We start from the raw sequence: 21618 nt of genomic DNA on the forward strand, positions 1-21618 counted from the left end.
AGTCAAATGTCACTTCTTTTTTGCACTCTTAAAGAATAAAAAGTTATTTCCAGTCATTAGTTCAGCAAGAAATGTTGAGTAATTACATAAGTTGATAGTAGTGTCAGTACAATATGTGTAGTAGTGGTGTTTGTGCTGTGCATAAAAGTGAAGTGTTTTCTTAAATATTTCCTCTTATCTTATTCTATGATTCAGAAGATAAAAGTAACAGTTGAATAGTATGTTTATAGCAGAAGACCTCTAGAAGGTCATCGACCCTGGATTCCTAGTCCTGCTATAATGCTGAGGGGATGGGTAAAAAGATTATTGATGGTGTTTAAGGCATATGAACCTCTTAAAGGCTTTGGGAGCAGGTATCAAGTAAAGCCATATCTTTTTTATCCAAATGTTTATTCAATGTTCTTTTCTTTTCCTTGTAAGCCCTTACCTTCATAGGATCTGGCTTTAATTATAAATGTCTTCCGTGAGACTTTAGTTTTTCAGAAGTTGTGATGGATAAGTTTCAGACAGAGTGCTTTTTGCAAATGTTAAAGCATTGTTTTTGGGTGTTTAACACCTCCTAGGTACAAATCACAATTCGTCAGCGGAGAATGAGAATGGCATTAAGGTGCCTTGAACAGTATGGCTTTAGTGGCATTTTAAAGCCCTTGTCATTCTCAGCCGACAAATTATCAAGACTCCATCACAGCATCAAAATCATCTTCAGGGATAATCCCCCACCACTTAGAAGAGTAAGCAGAAAAAAAAAAGAAGAAAATGATGCTGAATCAGTATCTGATGTTTTTCTTCTTAGAAAGAGTGGGATCCTTGTTGCAATAATAGGGAGCTTTAGATTTTAGACGCGCGGACGTTCAAAGGGAAAAAAAACATGGTCTGAGCTTGCGCAGTAGCGCACGCCAAGTTACTGCGCACGCTCAGACCATGTTTTTTTCCCTTTGAACGTCCGCGCGTCTAAAATCTAAAGCTCCCTCATATTCCCAGGTGTGAAAAAAAAAAGTAGAGAGAGGCGGATTTTCACAATGTGTTATTAATGATAGAATGAGAGTCTGTCTGGGTTCTTTTCTTAGGAATGTAGGCTGAAACATTCTAAGATGAATCATACGTGGAATGTGTTTGTACGTAGGTGTGACTTTACTGTTTTGCGACAGTTTGTGGGTATAATGGACTCTTATTCATTAATTTCAGTGAGAGCATTCTTAATGTACTTGTTGCTGTTGCTCGCTCTTGTTCTCCAAGAAAGTGATAAGTTACAAAACTTGTGTACGTAAAGATATTTGAATGATGAAATTTGTATTGATCATACCTGAATTGCTTCCTGTTCTGATGTTCTGTTGAAGGATTTCAGTTTTAAATGGTTTTAAAATGCAATTTCTTCTTTCTTTCTTTTTTTTTTTTTTTGGGGGGGGGGCTGCTTTTTTGTTTGTGTATATGTTGTTAGACACATAAAACCACAAAACATTATACAGTGTAAGCTCTTCTGGATAATTTGATATTACAGAAAATTTCTTTGGTAAGGTAGATATGGCCCACAAAATAAATTAAATTCTGAACATAATTAGGGAGAAGGGTCAAGCAGTTAGGTCTTGAATATCCTATGAAAATATTGATACTGGCTTTGGGCTAAAGAGAGTGAAGTGCATTACAGGTGAATGAAACCAATATGTGAGTGAGTGAGATATATATATATATATATATATATATATATATATAGTGTGATGATGCTGATATTCCTACCGCACGCCTCTGTCATCTTAAGTGAATTTATAGTTGAGACAATGTAGATAACAGAAGATGTCGCATGAAACCGGCAGAGTTGTGAAGCTTTCGACCGTGGTCTTCCTCAGCTTTAATGTCTGTTTGTGAAACGAAATATATGTTTTTGAGCATAACAAATCTGAAGTCATAAACACAATATATCAAATATAAGTTGAGCATGTATATATATATATATATATATATATATATATATATATATATATATATATATATATATATATATATATATATATATATATATATATGTATATATATATATACATATATATATATATATATATTATATATATATATATATATATATATATATATATATATATATATATATATATATATATATATATATATATATATTTATATATGTTTATATGTATATATGTATATGTGTGTGTGAATGAATGCAGAAACAGTAGTACATTGTAGAATACACCAGTGAAAGTTTGAGGAAAATTGGAGAAACAGTTCAAATGAAAGGAGTCTTAAAAGTTTTGGTACCATCACTTGATTAGAAGATTACAACATTAGTGACAGTGATATATTGATTTGATTTGATTTGATTTGATTCTCTGTATGCCATTTTTTTTCAAATACATCAATTTTCTGCAACTTCATTAACATAGTACAAAATAACAGTAGTATAAATACTTTCAACAATTATCATCATTTTCATCAATTATACAATACATCCGTAATACAATTACATGAGTTGCATCTTAATTTGCACACAGAACGATTGCCAATAATAAGCACACAGCTTAACCTTATATATCAAGAAAATATGTATATAGAAAATATAAAGAACATTCAACATATTTTTACATTTTAGCATAATGAGAAGAGCACTTGACCTTGTAACCTATTTTAAAAAAGCAGGGGAATAATGTTACCTTTAAAATGTGCGAGTATGTTTCATAAAGAAGTAAATTTTGTGGAATTCTTTTTATACAATGTCATTCTTTGTGTCATTTTCCAAACATGACTTCACAAACTAGGGTACCTTTCTCATCCAGGGATGAAACTTTAAGCATGGATCACTTTTAAATGAATTGCCCCCAATTGTCATCAAACTCTCCCCAATTTTGTCGACTAATATTACTGCATCCATATTTGGGTTTCATTCCTCTTTAAGGTAGTCTGAAAAGATCATAATGATCAGTTCCAAAAACTTTGTTGGCACAGTGAGCATATGCATGGTGTTTATTTTTCAAGGAAAATAAAACTTGGCATAATCAAGAATGAAAATCAAGAACAAAACACAAACAAAGTCATGTTCTTGGCAATTTGACCCATTGGCAGGTGGTAACTTGATTATAATAGTTCACAGGGGGTTACACAAATGATGATTTTACAGAACACAGGGTGTGCAAGAACATTAGGAAAGTTAGCCCCCCTCCCCCACCAAAAAAAAAAGTATTGAAAAATGGAAAGAAAGAAAAACAGCTGAAATGAGAGAACATTTCATTCAGTTCATAGAGTTTTGTTTGTTTGTTTTTTCTCGGATGTGGGTGCAAATAGAAACATTCCCTTCTCGTGGTTGTTGGTGCCAGAAGCAATGTGCAAATCAAATCCGTGGTTGTTCTTTTTAGTGACTCTGGGTTGGGCTTGAATTGCTTATGAGTTGTCGCCCATCCAGGCCCCTGCTTCTGGACGTGCTTTCTCACCTCCTTGTAAAGCACTGAATAACGACTGAGAAATTCATCTGCACTTTTCCACAACTGCAGCCTCATTCAATTAGGCACCCGCGCTTCCTCAAAAAAAATGTTTGTCCAACACATGAAAGGAATGTTACGCACAATTATTGTGGGTGCTGAAAAGTCTTGAGCGAAACAAGACAAGAGGAAATTAATTTCCACTGTGATTGGTAAGCTGTTTTCTTTACCTTTTCTGGTCTATGTTATCTTTCTTTCTTTCTTTCTTTTATATTTGCTCTGCCCGATGGGGCTTTTTTTTTTTTTCATTTTGTGGATAAATTCAAGATCTTGTTAACTACTTCCTGACCCATGTGATCCAGTTTTCGATGTACTTTTTGTTCCACTGCTCGTAATACAATTGACTCTTCCCTCATGAAAACATCTGTTGGGTAGATTTGTTGGTTTTATTGGTCTCTCCCTCTTGATCTTAGTTTCCTTATCCTTCTCTCTATCTTATTCATTCATTCATTCATTCATTCATTCATTCATTCATTCATTCATTTCATTCATTCATTCATTCATTCATTCATTCATTCATTCATTCATTCATTCATTCATTCATTCATTCATTCATTCATTCATTCATTCATTCATTCATTCATTCATTTCATTCATTCATTCATTCATTCATTCATTCATTCATTCATTTATTCATTCATTCATTCATTCATTCATTCATTCATTCATTCATTCATTCTTTCATTCATTCTTTCTTTTTGGTCTGCTAGTTTTGCTGCTGGTTTATTTAGGGCATTGCAATCAGAGCAGAGGGATGGGATGGTTGATCTTTTTGTTTTTCAGAACATACATAAATATCCTTCACTCGATATCTTTGCATGTTATGATTCCAATTCATAAGCTGGCGACATGTCTGTTGATTTACACTGCAATATCACTTTTGTTATCGACTTCCCCCCCCCCCCCTGAAAAACAAAACAAAGACAACCGAGACAAAAAAAAAAGCAAATCAAATCATTGTAATTAAACTGAATTGTTTGCTGCTGCTCTGAGTGTGGCATCAATCTCGTGTAAAATTTATTTCTGCTGTTTGGAAGAGTGTGTAGGATCATTAATGACTGTTGTTGTTGTTGTTGCATGTTTTTTTATTTGCATTCCAACTTGTTATCCATCAAGGCTGAATATCTGCATCATCTGTTCACTAATTTTCTCCTGCATATGTCCAAGGGAGAAAAATGTCTGAATCCACAAACACAGTAGTGCTGGATGAAGATGAGGAAAATCAGGAATCTGGTGTTTTGCAGGAAGGGGGACTTCCTCTCGCCCCTATCTCTCTCTCTCCCCCCTCTCACACTCCTCCACACTCCCTTGCACTCTGGCTTTAATTTGTACCTGTGACTGTAGTTCCCTGGCTGACTGGAGGCGAGATAGGCAATCAAAATTTGTGTGTGCTGGCGATTAGCGACCCACGAGCAACATACAAGATTAGGAGGACAACTAAGCAGATTATATTGACTTGCCCCGATTGAAGTAGGGTGGAGAATTGAAATTAACACCGCAGCGGGAAGGCATCTGGGTGGCTCACAAATGATGGAAGTACAATCACACGGCATGGCTTGACGGCAAGAAGAAAGAAGGAGAAGTGCAAGGAACTGATTGTTTGTCAAATTTCAAGATGATTACTTCTGTTCAAGCTATTTCAAGATAAAAACTATCACCTGCTGACAATTTTACCTGAAGAAAAATTAGAGAATTACTCACAAAAACAAAAAACAAAATCACAGAAAGTTATATGCAGTATATGTGTTCTTATTGATCTCCTCTTTTGATATCTCTTTTTCCATTTGTTTGCATGTCTATTCATCAAATGAAAATATAGCACATCATTCATCTTGGTATCAGATAGTAACCTTTTCTATTCCTCTTACTGTATCTGATATTTCCAATCTCTCACCACTCTCAGAGATATGATTATGTTTCTCCCTCTCTGTTTATGTCATATATTTCTACTCTCTTATCATGTATCCACTATCATAACTTTACTGCACTCTCTATCATTATGTTGTTTTTACGTTGTTTTTTAATCCATTTTGTCCTTTCATTTTGTTCTGTACACTTTCTGTATATATTTCTCTTTATATTCTATAGGTAATATATATATGTTTCTCATAGGGAGAGGTTTGGGGTACACCATGTGTGGAGTCCTGAAAAGGAATGTGGAGAGAAGAGATAATAAGCAGAAAAGTGTAGAAGAGGGGGAATAGAATCTTCTTGTGTTTTGAATCAGTACGAGGAACATAATATGTTCCTACATTATAATATAAAAAGACACAGACACATAATTATGTTATATGTTTCTTGGTCTTTTTTTTCCATCAGTATGCTCCTTTGTAATATATATTTTTCTCTCTATCTCTCTCTATCTCTCTCTGTCTATCACCAGTCCATCGCGTGGCTCCTGAGTACCGGCTTCTCCCTCGGCTATGGCTCCATGTTCTCTAAGATCTGGATGATGCACTCCCTGGTAACCCAGGAGAAGACGGATAATGATGATGGGAGGAGGAGGAGGAGGAAAGTTAGCTTACAGGTTGGTACAAGAACTTTGACATGTAGAACCTAAGATAACCCATTCATGATGCAATCCTGCAACACAAAACTCACAGAGAATGAGAGTGGTCAATATATTTCTTCAGGTCTGAAGAATATCAGACTGGGATAAACTCATCCATTTGAAACAACCATGCAGATTCTATAAGACTCGCTTTATCTAGTGGCATTTCTTCCTGATTATATTATTTGTGGTAGATTTTTGGAAACACAGCTGAATAAAATGTAGATACAATATCATGCTAAATAATGCAAGTGTGGAGAATGATGATGGGTCACACTAGTCAAAGAATCTTAGACTTCTGAAGTTATGTAAAGTTGTAATAATGAAAACTATGTAAAAACATGGGTATTAGCCACCATATATTATTACTTTGAAAACAAAAACATATATTTGTATGTATCACTCAAAATGAAAGGAAGAAAAAAGTGCACAGCTTTATCCACTTTATCAGTTAACAAATTGAATGACTGTCTGGAAAAGTCTGTTCTTATAGCAAGAGCCAACTCTCCAAATTAAGGTTTGGTTACAATCAACCAGATTAAGATGTGGTAAGCTGAGATGAATGATTAGAGGCTTGACCCATATAGCAATCTGTAATGACAAAAACCATGAAAATTTGATTCAGAAGGAGAAAGTCAGGTTAGACTGATGTCTCATATTTTAAAGTAGAGAATGGAAACAAACTTCACAAACTTTGCAAACTTTACGCTTCTTTCCTCTACCTCCCACTCAAAGCAGAAAGTCAACACTTGGAAGATGTACATCATGATTGCTGTCATCTTCGTGCTGGACTCCTCCATCATTGCTGCGTGGCAGGGCGTTGACCCCATGTACCGCATCACGGTCAACTTCACCAAGGAGAGTATCCCAGAGGATGACCTGGAGATCCTACCACAGCTGGAGCACTGCAAGGCTAAGAACCTCCCCATCTGGCTAGGTTAACTTTTCCCCCTCATGCAATATTAAATTGATATTGACCGGCGAGAAACTTTTGCAAATAGCACTAGTGCATTCCATGTGTCTCGCATTTCTAGTCCTCTTTGAAATAGGCTGTACTGTGCATTCACATACTGTACATTCCCTCTTGTCATGCTTTCTTTTGACACTTAAATTGTGTTTTTACTTTAAATGTTATATTGACTACCTGTGAGCAAGGGTTGCTCAACCAATATTGCCCTACCCTCAACCATGCATCTTTAATCCTCTCTTGGTTTTCCAATCATTAAAAAGAGGAATGTGGTTGGGCATCTCGCGGAGGGGAATAGACCTCAGAAGCCAAGAAGCACTTCACAAAGTTCGCTGTCTCAAAATAGCATTGCAGACTTGTGGTTAACTGTATAAATGACATCCTTGCCCTTCAGTTCAGATCATGTTGATAGGTTTCATCACCGATCTATACTTTCAGGTATCTTGTACGGCTTCCAGCAGTCAGAGTTTCTTATGATAAAGTTTATGTATTCAAGATGTGCCTCGGTATATTAGATAGATATATTTATGTATACACAATGTATCTTTAGATGTATTCACACATATCTCGCCCTTGGCAATTTATTGTCGTTAATCTCAACTCTTCTATGCAGCAGTCGCAATTATTTTTCTTCCCACTGTCTTCTGCCCTTGTTTGTCAGGTATCTTGTATGGCATCAATGGCCTTCTACTCATTTTTGGCCTTTTTCTGGCTTACGAGACGCGGAATATGACCGTCCGCGACCTCAACGACTCTCGTCTGGTTGGCATGGCAATCTACAACGTAGCTGTAAGTCGGTGAAGTCCCCATTTAGGCCTAATTAGTATCGGAGTTTAAGGGGTTTCTTGATTTCAAAGCACTAAGTAGTCACTTTGAAACTAGAGTCCTCTGGGCCCTGTTTCATAAAGCTGTTCGTAAAGTTACGAACAACTTACGAGCGACTGGTGATCAGTTCTGATGTGCTACACTTAAAAGAATTTCCATAATTCAGCACAAGAACTGATCACCAGTCGCTCGTAAGTTGTTCGTAACTTTACGAACAGCTTTATGAAACACCCCCTGTCAGGTCTGTAGGCTTTTTTTTTTAATGTTCACTTTCATATCACCGTCATCTCTAGGTAGACAAAATCATGTCTTGTCAGGACCGAGATATGCTACCAGAAAAAAAAAATGTAATCCAGTGTTAGTATTCCCTGAGAAATTTTGTCTGCAATTAAATCCTTTCCCTCACAAGTTTGGAAATCTCTCTGGACTTTGATGAGGTTCCACTTGCTCCTCATTTTCAACTTTGTGAGTTATCTTGAGCTGCGCATGCAAGCGATGTTGAATATTTCAATTTTGGGTACCATGGTGCTTTAAATTTTGTTTGGTGGAGGATGTGGCTCCAGATTCTTGAAGATTTGTGCAATGCAAATAGATGTTGACTTGTGTTGATTCATAATACCTTGATCATCATTTATGGGGCCAAAAAAAACATCCAGGTATGTGCCATATATTTAATACTGTTTTTTTACTACTATTTTCTTCAGATTATTTGGATACATCCACAAAAAAAAAACACCTTCAAAGCTAAAATTCTGTATGTAAAATCATCTGTCAATTACTGGTAAAATACTAAAATGGAATTAATAAAAGACAGTGGAATGCACCTTTCCCTAGATTGAGCATAACTTGCATATTTGCCTGCAATGTTTTTTGGGGGTTTTTTGTCAGTCATACAAGTAACTTAGAAACATGCAAGTTATGCTCAATGCAAAGAAAAGTGTATTCCAGTGTCTTTCTTTAATCATGTCAGTACTATAGCTATGCTTGACAAATAATGTCACTGACAAAATCATGTGATTAAAGGTTTTTTGTGAGCATATATCCAAGCATTCTGAAGAAAGATAGTCGAAAATTATCAAAATACCTGTATATAGCGCATATTTAGATATTCATGTTGAGGGTAGGGCCTATCACAAATCGACACAAGTCAACATGCATTTGCATTGCGTAGGTCCTTTAAATCAGAGATCCTTTATGTTAGAGATCCTTCCTTCAAATCCCTTTGAATGCATTAATTCATTGATAAGACATTCTACCCACTATGTCCCTATTGACTCAGGTGAATTGGTGTTACAATAGTGAGATATTTTCGCAAATGGAGAGGTCACGGACATTTTCGTGTGTTGTTGTTTTTTGCGATTTTGACACTGAGGCTAAATGTAAGTGCACTACTAGCTAGCGTAACATTTTCGCGTGTTGTTAAATTCGCAGTTAAACAGTTATTCGCGAAATTCATGAAAATAACAGCTTATAGAGTACCTAGCAATGCTGGTTAACTGATAATAGCAAGGCCCTCTTCAAGAACTTTGCAGAGAGTGAAAACTTTTCCCTGGTTAAAAGAGGCCATACAACTACAAAATTTCAATATGAACATAAGAGTTGAATTTCCTGCTAATAAATACATTTTTAGTGCCTTTGAATGTTCTGTACAGATAAATGGTACTGTTTACATTAAATGCTGTTCATCATCATCATAATCATCATCATCACCATCATCATCATCATCACCATCACCACCATCATCATCATCACCACCACCACCATCACCACCACCACCACCATCGCCGCCATCGCCACCATCACCACCATCACCACCATCACCATCATCACCATCACCACCATCACCACCATCACCACCATCACCACCATCACCACCATCACCATCACCATCATCACCATCATCACCATCATCACCACCACCACCATCACCATCATCACCATCATCACCATCACCATCATCACCATCATCACCATCATCATCACCATCACCACCATCATCACCATCATCATCACCACCATCATCACCATCATCACCATCATCACCACCACCATCATCACCATCACCATCACCATCACCATCACCATCACCATCACCATCATCACCATCATCACCATCATCATCACCATCACCATCATCACCATCATCACCACCACCACCATCACCATCATCACCATCATCACCATCACCATCATCACCATCATCACCATCATCATCACCATCACCACCATCATCACCATCATCATCACCACCATCATCACCATCATCACCATCATCACCACCACCATCATCACCATCACCATCACCATCACCATCACCATCATCACCATCACCATCATCACCATCATCATCACCATCACCATCACCATCATCACCATCATCATCACCATCACCACCATCATCACCATCATCACCATCATCATCACCACCATCATCACCACCATCATCATCATCACCATCATCACCACCATCATCACCACCATCATCACCACCATCACCACCACCATCACCACCACCACCACCACCACCACCATCATCATCATCATCATCTTGCCCTTTTCTTTATCTTATGTATTATTTTGTGTGTTGTTTTCTTCCTCATTTATGAGTATTTTCTTTCCACCCACCCAGGTTCTGTGTATCATCACAGCTCCAGTCACGCTGATAATCAAGAGTCAAAACAATGCTGTCTACGGTTTCACTTCTTTCACCATAGTCTTCTGTTCAGCCATCACGTTGGCCCTCATATTTATACCAAAGGTAGATCATTCCCAGCTTTGGAAATCATATTTCTCTTATCCTTTCAATTTTTTTTTTTTGGTTATTTGCCCCCAAGTAAGTACAAAGACTCCTCATAGATTGACCCATTGAAGACTAGTCCGAGAAGAGATGGGCAAGTGTCTATTGGAAATGTGTGTTGTAGCAGAATCAGTCTGTCCTCAATGGGCTAACATGAGTAAAACATAATGGGGACAGCTATTTCTGGGTGAACACATTTGAGATCAAATGAAGATATTGAGTAATATTTTTTCCTTGTCAGTATGATACAACTACCTACTTTGTTTGTAGCAGCTTGACTGGAATGGCCATGTCTTCCTAAAGTTTTTTATAAACACATTTTTTTTAAGTATATGTCACATGTTATTACTCTTCCTGAAGAAAGGAGAAACAAGAAACAGATATGTGTACTGTAAAACCAGAATCATTTGCGGCATGAAACTTTGATGAATTGGTGCTGACGGCCTTTTTTGTTGCATGTAACTTTCGCTAATTGGTACTTACATTCAATGTATTGTTTAGACAAAAACTTTTGCGAATCTTGGCTCTTCACAAAATTTTCAAAAGTTTCATGCACATGAAAATTTGTGGTTTTACAATTCATTTATGTATGTGTGTGTGTTTGTTAATTGATTGGGTGCATTCACACTTCTGTCTAATCACGCTCTTCCCCCAGGTGGTATCTATTGCACACAATCCCCAAGGCACGTATAATAAGAACACTCAAGGTTTAGCTGCCCCCAGTAGAGAAGACGAAGAGAAACACACCCGGCTATCAGCTGAGAATGAGGAGATCAAGAGGCATATTAAAGAGGTAAAGACGTACAGAAGAAGGGAGTGAATAATACATAAAATATCCTTTGTTGATGCAGTACTACTGCTGCTGCTACTTCTGCTAATGCTGCTACTATGGATGATAATAAAAGGATATCAATAATAATGAAAATAACAGTAATAACAGTGCGATGATAGAATTCAGTAGTAGTAGTAGTAGTAGTAGTAGAAGTAGAAGTAGAACAGTGTAGTAGTAGTAGTAGTAGTAGTAATAGTAGAACAGTGTAGTAGTAGTAGTAGTAGTAGTAGTAGTAGTAGTAGTAGTAGAACAGTGTAGTAGTAGTAGTAGTAGTAGTAGTAGTAGTAGGAGTAGTAGTAGTAGTAGTAATGATATGAGTGATATATTCATGATTATTATAGTAATACTAATGATTTTTCATGATAATACTGTAATAATGATAATAAACAATGATAATTATTAGGTGTGAATTTCTTCACTTTGTCTCCCTCTACAAATTAGATTTGTTAAGATCACAACTGCTGATCTGTAAATTAACAAACATGTCGGAAAAAAAGAATCAGTGGGACTCGAACCTGTCATCTACTGATTTCCGGGCAGCGACACTACCACCAGGCTGTCCCTGGTTGCTTGCAGTAATGATAATTATAATCATGCATAATGATTGTGAAAAAGATGACAGTAATAACGAAAGTACTTAAAATTTGTTAATTTAGCAATTGTTACTGTAAAGGTTGAATATTCACTTTCAAGTCAAGTGCTGATGATGATCTCAATTGCTTTTTTTTTTTTTGCTCTCAGAGAGAAGAGAAGATCAGGATATTAACAGAGAAAATCCAGCAGAAGACGAAAGCGCTTCCTCAGGTTAAAGGCAGCTCCGCCTCCTCCTCCCCTGTCTTTGTCCACCACGCGCCTAGCCCCACCCCAAACACACGGACTACCCTCGCGGTTACCGACAAGATCACACCGCCCCACATGTCGGTGGAGGACAGTGCCTATGTCTCGATGACAGCACCCAGTGCGTTCACGCCCAAACTCATCCATGGGGAGAAGGTATCCGGCATAACGGAGGATGATTTGTCGGAGACGTACATATGACAAGCCTGACTGCGGTTCCGTTTTGTTTTTTGTATACAAGACAAAATCTCGTCTCTGCTTAGTGGGGCTCATTGGGACTTCTTTGTCGTGGGGAAAAACTAAATGTGTGTGGCCATGAGGGGAATGTTTTCTTTGAGCCTGACGCATCTGCTGCATCACAATTTTTCCTTCTTGTGGAAATGTCATCTGAAAGCGATGGATAGGAAATAACCATGAGGCACCCCGTGAGTCTATGTCGCACTGAAAGGAATCGTAAGGATCCAAGCCGTTTCCTGGATTGGAAGTGATTCCAAAGGAGCAGCACAAATGCCAAAGTCTTGTCAGCATCTACAGCAAGAGTACAGACACACCCAGTGTATAGAAAGGACTATCATTGTCTTGACTGGGGTGATGCCCATGCTTTGTCAGTCAGAGAATTTTACTGGTCTAGTGTTTGGGGGTGTCGGCAGGGAATGCCTTATGATATGTTGAGTAGCCAAAGGGTAGAGCAACATGACAGTTTATCTACAGACTCACGGAAGAACATAAATCTGTGAAAAGAGAAAACAAAGCAAAGGATCTGAACTTTCCTTTCTTTCTTTATCAGGACAAAAGTTGCTTGAGTTCAGATGAAGATCAACAAAAATCCTGAATGGACTGAACTTCAAGCAAGAACAGAGATGAATGGAAAGAGACTTTAGCTGGGTTTCTGCAGAGATAGTCACATACTCGATGGGCTAACAGTTTATGATTCTCGTTTATTTTTTAGTTAGTAACCTTAAAAGAAAGATGTCAGGAGTTCATCTCAATTCACTAGGAACCATTAAGTGGAGGGATTTAGTAAGGATGAACAGTTTACCTAAAGTCTGTCTCTTTCTACTGAATATACCATTTCTGGTTGGGCAGCAGTGTTTCTTTGTCTGCCCGTAGCATATAACTATGTGTGTTTCAGTGATTCCGTGCTCGCGGCACAGACTTTTCTTGTACGTTATGGAGACTTCTGTAAACCGAATTACCTCACATCACACACGCTGAGTCTGAAGCGCATGGTCTACGAGACTGAAATTCTCGCGTAGGCATAGTGCATGGCCAAAAGGCACGTTTGCTGTATAGTCAAATTCAAAGCAGAGGCTGCTGTGAGAGACGGCTCTTCCATTACTTTCATGAATTTCCAGATTGAGTCCAGAGTAGGAGAGATTTGAAGAGTTTGATCGCAAAAGGAATTAACTCCATCCTTGAGATTTAAGTTATTTGCATTTCAAGCTGCTAAAAAAGGAGACAATTATAAAAATGTATTGAATATTTTTTATCATAACTTCAAGAATATCCTTTGTTATGTAACAAAAGATGTATCCGTGGAAAGATTTTGTTTTACTTTATCTGATAATGGACTTACTTCAAAATGTTTAAAAATGGCACTTAGCCAATTTTGTGATCAAACCCTTCAGTGCCATGGCTCCATGGATGTGTACTCTTGGAGCTCTGTAGCACCTTACTCTGTTCCATCCCTCACCCTCCAGAAGAAATTGATGTCTTAGATCTGCATTCCTTTGTTTTTTTCAGTCAAAGTAGGAAGAAAAATATAGTTTATTGTAGTAAATAGATGTGATAATGTCTGGCGCATAGAACTGTGCAAAACACCTCGCAGCAGAGAAGTTTGCATGACACATAAAGATTAGAATTCAAGGGGACACCACCTTTGTCACTTTGCATGTTGCGTCTTGATTTCATCGATCATCTCAACAAATATGTTAAGATTAATTGCAATCATATAGGTACATTCAGAGAGAAAAAAGTAACATAATTGTATGCTAACACACCCAAGAACATGAAAATTAACCAATCAGCCTAAATCATTCTAGCTGACCAACAATGTAAATCAGGATTGTGCTCAGATTTCCTCCTAGTTTGCTTTTTTATCTGATCATTGTGAATGATTTATAGTTTTTTGTTTTTTTGTTTTTTTTGCTGCAGGAAACAAATCCTTGCAAGTCATAAAATGTGACACATAAGCCACAAAGATACTTCAGGTCAATTGATTACATGAGATCAGTAGCCAATTTAAATATTTCTGGTACTTTGATAGCAATCCCTTGCAACAGTGTTATACCTTTAGTAGATGTATTGAAACATCAAAATCAGGAAAGAAATAAGAAAAAAACAGTTGTTAGTCATTATTTTCTTTTAAATACTTTTACAATGCCATCACTCACTCCATTCTCCCGCACATCAATTTTACTATTCTTGTGGACAAAACATCAGTTAAACAAGACTGGTTTTTTATTTTATCAGTATTTCCAAAATAGAACCTGTGTATTGATCTGTATTGTATTGAAAATAGAACCTTTGAGTCATTGTCACATGTTTTGCCAGTCAGTATATCGTACCTTCAGATGTCTTTAGAGTATGGTGCACGCTTATAAATTCTGTTCAGTTTATTCCAAATTAATTCTCCAGCAACATTTATGACAGAGAAAAGAAGAGAACAATTCATTAGAATTTGAATATTTGCAGATACTAGGTATAATTGCAGTAGAAAAAAACAACATATAATTGGAGTTCCATACTTTTTTTTTACTGCTCTGAAATGAAATCAGGGTGTAAATTGTTTTGCTCTGATTTTTTTGTTTGCTTTTTTTTTTTTAGTTAAGAGCTTGCATAATGATATTAACTATCCCTGTTGAATTTTGAATGATAAAACCTTCAGGAAACCTAAATTTTATCATCAAATGAAAAAAATACTAGTAAAATAAAAATCATGTGTTTTGACTGCATTGTAAGGGGAAAAAAAGATATTCGCTCCAGTCAAAGACTGATTACTAGTGCTCTGCTGAATCAGATTCCTACTTCTTCTTTTTTTTTCATTTTTGTATTTCCAAACCAAGATAGCGTTAGGTTTCTTTTCTTTTTACAGACTGGAGTTTAAAAATCTATTAAAGATACTGAAAGCTCTAGAATATTCTTGCATATATTCAAGTGATTCTCGCTGTCAGATACCCATTTTATGATCCTGTTCTGGAATTATAAAAATAATGTGTGATTCTCAAGATCATGAAGAACATCGGTAGGTAAAGGGCTAAGAATATATAAATGTTGAAAAAAGCAACGTTTATTTTCCAGACGTTCATGCAATACAGCAATATAGATCGCAACAAGATAGAATGTTCATACATTATAAGTGTACATGTGTATGTATATATATATCAATAAATGATGACAATGTATAGTTTATATAGCCACTTGAAGTATGTTGCATCAAATATGATCTCACATGTTTGTATATAAGAATTCAGAGACCATATGTGTCCATGGGAGATTAAGACGGATTTCGTTATTACGCAACGTCAAGGATGACCATGTGCTTTAGTGTAATGATTTTCTGGAAACAAGCCTCATGGAATGACTTCACTGTTTTCATAGTTATGAATTCTTGAAACTAATCAATCTTAACTAGCAACTTTCATTCATTTACAGTTGTAGCAATGACTGTGAAATAATACACAGGTTCTTGGTATGTAATTAACATTGTTGGATTATTTTCCCTTAATTAGACACGAATGACATATTTTTGCCTTTTGTCTTCAAGTGTAAAACTGAATTGCAAAAACATAGTCAATGTTTTGGTGCAGGTAATTTACAAACTCTAGCCTTGCAGTGTGCAGCTAGGACACAGTGTGTTGATCACAAGGGATTTTTCAAAAGCCTGGTGCTTGATTACAGTCAACACCAACACCACACACTGACATTATTTAGTGCATGTTGTTTACACCTCTTCAAATACACTGAACACTGGATAGTGAACACCCTGATACAGACATGTATGTAGTCCCTATGTGTCCAGGATTGCACTGCAGTTTATTTACACAGAATATTTGTGGTTGAAATGCGTTTTGGGCTGGAATCAAAGGCCAGCATAAAGCACCAAAGTCATCATCACAAGTCATCATTTCGGTGTCATCTCTTATCGGTTTCTCACACTTCAAATAGCAGTGCACTTTCTGACCACTCTTCACTGTAACGCTGTAGAAAACACAGATGTTTGAACTTGTACGGAAAATACAGGGCTTCCAAACCAAACTACAACATCTTTCCTTTCCAACATTCTGTGTCAATGTATCAACATAAGTTTGTCAATTCTGTTATTTTTTTTTAGTTTTTATGTGTTGAAAATAAAAGATAAACAGATACATTCATTCTTTGTTTTTGAAAGTGTATCTGGAATGTCACAAAAAGAGGTTCATTGCATTAAAGTTATGAAAAAAAAAACTTTAGGATGTGATTCTTTGCTGCTTCCCCTAACAAATATCATTCCTGAAAATGGAAAAAGAAAACATTTTTCAGTATGTGAAAACAATCCACCTAACTTGTCTCATATTATGGTCAGGTATTGTGAACAGTTGGCTCGTCTGTTGAGCCAAATATCATGTGAACTCGTATGTTACAATTCAATTTTAGTAAGCCACTTGAATTATACTGTCATTTATGAAAACCTCAGTCAAAAGATACATTCTCTTCAATTCTTCCTTTCTTTTTTTTCTTCTTTGTTACTCACGAGTCATACTATGGGGGCTGTTCTAATTGGGAGAATCAAAATTCTGCAGATTCCAAATTAATGAGATGCATTTTGTGTAACTGATTCATATTTAAGCCCATCTGATATATTTTGTGTCCGGTAATGCCAAGTGATCTTCTTCAACTTTGAGATACAAAGACAATTTTCAAGGAGCCTTTTGCTTAGTACTTTGCTTGCCTGCCTCACATATCAAAATCTATAATATTGAATCATTTGTAACAAATATTTAATTTGGACAATCAATTTCTTATTTATGCATTCTTTACAATGTGATTACAAGGGGACATTTTTAATTATATGTATGATATAATGGTTAGATTATTATATTTGAGTGGAAAACAAAATGTTTGCTCCCAGCCAGACTATCATTTATCCAGTCTACCAAAAATATGAGTTTGTATACTGAAAAAAACAACAACATGAAGATGAATGGAAATGCCATGCTTCAGTTAGGACTTTCATATATTTTTGTGGCCCATCCTAAGAAAAGTTTGATCAAGTCCCATAACTTGATCTCCATTTTTTCTTTCTTTCTTTCTTTCTTTTTCTCTCTTTCTCTCTTTTTTTCTTTCTTTCTTTCTTTCTTTCTCTCTCTCTCTCTTTCTTTCTTTCTTTCTTCCTTTCAATTTTGGCTGGTGACAGTTGATTTTCAGGCATTTACTCAGATATGATCCCTCATTATACTCTGGCTGGATGTAGGGCATGGTTTTATCATAATAAGATTTGTCAGAGTCAGATATTATTGAGGAATGTCATCTGGTTTCAATACCCAAACATTTGCAGAGATTCTGTTGTCTATAAAAACAAAAAACAAAAAGATTCAAGGAAATTTGGCCAGGCTGTTTCTTGCATCTAGTAGCAGAATGTAAACTTGCTTTTCTTAAATTGGTCCAAACTGGGTAATTAGTCAGTCCCAAGTTATATGGCAACACATCCTAGTCTGGACAGCCCTCTAGTCTCATATAATGATTATATGCAGAGTGCATTATGAAATCATATCTAATGACAGTACTGGGGTAAATGCGGATATATCTATATTCTTGAAGTATACAAGATGTTATTTGTCTGAACTTTTGCCTTATTTGTTTGTTTGGTTTTTTCTTTCTTCTTCAGACATATAATGTATGCACATACTAACACTTGTGACTAGTATTTATGGTTTACTTGTTGTCAAATAAGAAAAAGATGCTGAAAACTTACAATGTAGACATTAAAAAAGATCTGGGAAATCTTATAATGCTCTGTGTATTTGTCATTCAACAACATTTTGTATCTCACATGTCACATAATTCTATATGGAGTCATCTTGTGTGCGATTGTCGTTCAGGTGTTGGTGAACTCACAAAAGTATATGTGACCTATCAGTAAGTTACTTGGATAAAGTCATACGCATCGAAACCAGGAAAAAAAAAAAAGAAGTTTATTTGTTCAAATATCAGAAGTTTGACTTTTTAGCAACCACCTGTCCAATTTTGAGAATCTATATTGACTTTGAGTTTTACATGGCATGATTCTGGTGTTTTGGATGGATTTCACACTTGACAACATGTTATGCTAATAGCCAGTTTTCTCACAGCTGTGTTTTTCTAGAAGGCAGCTTCTTAATTCATTTCAGTGGTAGGTTAAATTGTACAAAGGTCAACTTGGAAGATTATTTTCTGATAGGCCACATATATAGTGGTGTGTGTGTGTGTGTGTGTGTGTGTGGATACTAACGCTCAGCGAATATTACTTTGTGTGTATGTGCATGCGTTAGTCGGCAATGTGTCTGGTAGAGGAGCAAGCTTTTGATCTGCGACGTGAACGTTAAGATGACAGTCACTTGGCTATTCTCTTTTCTTCCTGTGTTGCATTTAAAGTAGCTTTTAAATTAGCTTTCGCACAGATGCAGCCTATACAAAGTAAGATAGAGCCCCCATTATGTCATTCATCAAGTAGCTCTCTGTGTATTGAATTTGAGTAGATGCTAAAATGGCCCTAAACCATCATAAAAACTCAGATGACGTGACATCGATTTTAAAAAGCCATCTTGCGCATGTGCAGAACAGGTTTTATTCATCTTAACCTTCACGTTGCAGATCTAAAGCTCCTCTTATCTTGCACATAAATGGGTGTATAATTTTATAGTGTGAGTGTACTTTGAAATTAAAAACATAACGGCATTCACTTGTTTTTATAGTTTTATGTTAATAACTTCACAATTTAAGAATGCAAATTACCAGAAAAGCAGTAATTGTCTGTAATTATGAATTTATTTACAGGCCACACAGAAAAAATGTAGACAAGGAAAATCCGTGTTGATAGGATATGAATAAATAAATACAAGTGACAAATATAGAAATTGCTATACAGGTTTTAAGATACTATGACTACATCCAATAAACCACAAATGGACTAGATACAATCTTTCATCGTTTCACTCTAACTTGATACAGTGAAGTTAGTTCGTCAAGATGATCGGGAGGGCATTCTTTATGATGCGCTAATGATGCATTCTGGTTAACAGAAAGATATATTTGCATACTTACTGTTTGAGGAGACAAATTTGAATGGAGCAACGTGATCTTTGACATGTACATGGGATGCAGCCGTAATTTAGAACACATTCTATGCATTTCAAACACTTGGCATAAATATAACACAAAGTTCTGCGGCATTGCATTGTTAATGCTTAAGTCATGTAGTAGAATCTCCTATGCTAATCCATGACTAAATTGGGCAATACCAAACATAACAATAAATCATCACATACAGTTCATATGAATGATTTCAATTTGCTTGTCCTCAACAAGACAAATATATTTGATCCACTGTTGCTGTAGTAATTTCTGATACATGATTTAATAGCATCTAATTGCTATGAAACTTACTAGGTTGCAAGTACACATACATTGTAATGATGCATTCCTTGTATGGACCTATGAGTTGAAAAGGTGATGCTGCCCTCTATTGGTGTATTCCACACAGGTAGAGTTCCTTTTCCCATCCTTCAACATGTAACCACAAGAGTCTGAAATTCCCACAAACTTTGCACTAGACATTCCAGACCAATGGAATAACATAAGTCTGCATTTTTTTTTTAAGTAGTTTTGCTTTCTGTTGTTTATTTCATAGATTAATATCAATGATCAATAATGGAATGCTACTATCATATAGGACAGATTTACATGTGAATTCAAGGCTTGGAAATGCATGAGCCTGCAGCACTGTATCCACCATCATTCCTTTAATATTTATATATTTCTTTAATGTTATGTGATAATCAAGATAAACACAGCAACACCTAGTTTTCATATGTTCCCTTTCTTCTGTCAGTGCTGTAGTCTTCATACTCTTTAAGTAACGAAATTTCTCTCCATTCTTCCTTTCTTCCATTGCTCTTTATCCAATTACACTCACACTGTAACTCTGTGTCTCTTTTCTCTGACATCATATTTTTGACATCATACTCTTCACATGATTACATGTAGTGCCAAATCTTCTGTCATATATGGTTCATATGAATGAATTGTAAATGGCATAAGGTCCTATGCAGCCCAGAGACACAAAATTAACCTTTTTTCCCCTCTGGAAAAGTTAGATGTAACAAAACAATTCAACTAATCATCCATATGATATCAAAAAGAAAAACAAAGGAATGACATCTATGATCTGTATAAAACAAGAAGATACACAATAGCCAACAGCTATAAACCAATAATACACAGAAGAAACCAGATTAAAAGCTAAAATGTTTTCTGTTTTATATAAAATCAGTTCAATCTGGTAATATACAGACTAATATCACGATAACTAGCTGTACAAGTGTTTTAATGATATGCCGCACTGCAAAGGGCAAATCGGATGAAATATTGGCAAGAATCGTCTATCAACCCTTATGTACACGGGACTGAAGAGTTTGGATAACTTGGATGACTGGACTCCTCAGAAAGGCATACTTGACAAATGAGCTAAACATTATTTTGCACAACAATAGAATACTGAGCAGGGGAGTAGCCTTCTAGCACACAGCTTAATGATGCTTCTGTAAGGAATTCTATGCATGACAAACGACAGAGCTTGACTTCAGTTGAAAACAGCCTGTATTGTTAAAGGCATGAGTATATTTGCTAAAAAAACAACATGCACATAAAAACCATGAAGACACCCACCATTGTTCCGTGCCTCCTCTACTTATCGCACCACAGACTTTACATAGGGCAGACAAAATTTTATGCATTTAGTGATATGTGTCCCACAAGACTTTATCCTGGGAGGATTGAAGAAAAAAAAAACACATTGAGACTTGCATCAAAATCTCACCAGCACACTAGTTAATGTATAGCATCTGCCTTGCACTAACTATCCACACATTATGAAAATTTCTGTCTGTGTGACATCAATAGCTTTGATTTGCTTTTTATTGATGCTTAAAATTGCATACAATGACTGTTGATTATAAGACAATACTTGCAAAGGGCTGCTCTAAGTTGACCATTAAAGCAGTAGATTTGGTCTGGACTGTGAAAGCAGAAACTCGTACCTCCAAAAAAGAGTTGGCTTTGTGGCAAGAAGACCCAGTATTTCATAAC

The 21618-nt window shown here is 36.2% G+C and overlaps 1 protein-coding gene across 1 annotated transcript in view; it reads left to right on the forward strand.

The window, feature by feature from the left end:
• The window catches only part of LOC140240649 (gamma-aminobutyric acid type B receptor subunit 1-like), a 137531-nt gene extending 124983 nt beyond the window's left edge, over nt 1–12548 (forward strand). Inside the window, exons 12-17 of the mRNA XM_072320402.1 lie at nt 5869–6012; nt 6775–6973; nt 7665–7792; nt 10458–10586; nt 11281–11418; nt 12199–12548. Coding sequence (XP_072176503.1) covers nt 5869–6012; nt 6775–6973; nt 7665–7792; nt 10458–10586; nt 11281–11418; nt 12199–12495 — 1035 coding nt within the window. The 3' untranslated portion in view covers nt 12496–12548. The remainder of the gene's footprint in view (nt 1–5868; nt 6013–6774; nt 6974–7664; nt 7793–10457; nt 10587–11280; nt 11419–12198) is intronic.
• Nucleotides 12549–21618: the final 9070 nt, after the last annotated feature.

Source organism: Diadema setosum, chromosome 17 (assembly GCF_964275005.1).
Source record: "Diadema setosum chromosome 17, eeDiaSeto1, whole genome shotgun sequence".
In the NCBI taxonomy this organism is placed as follows: Eukaryota; Metazoa; Echinodermata; class Echinoidea; order Diadematoida; family Diadematidae; genus Diadema; species Diadema setosum.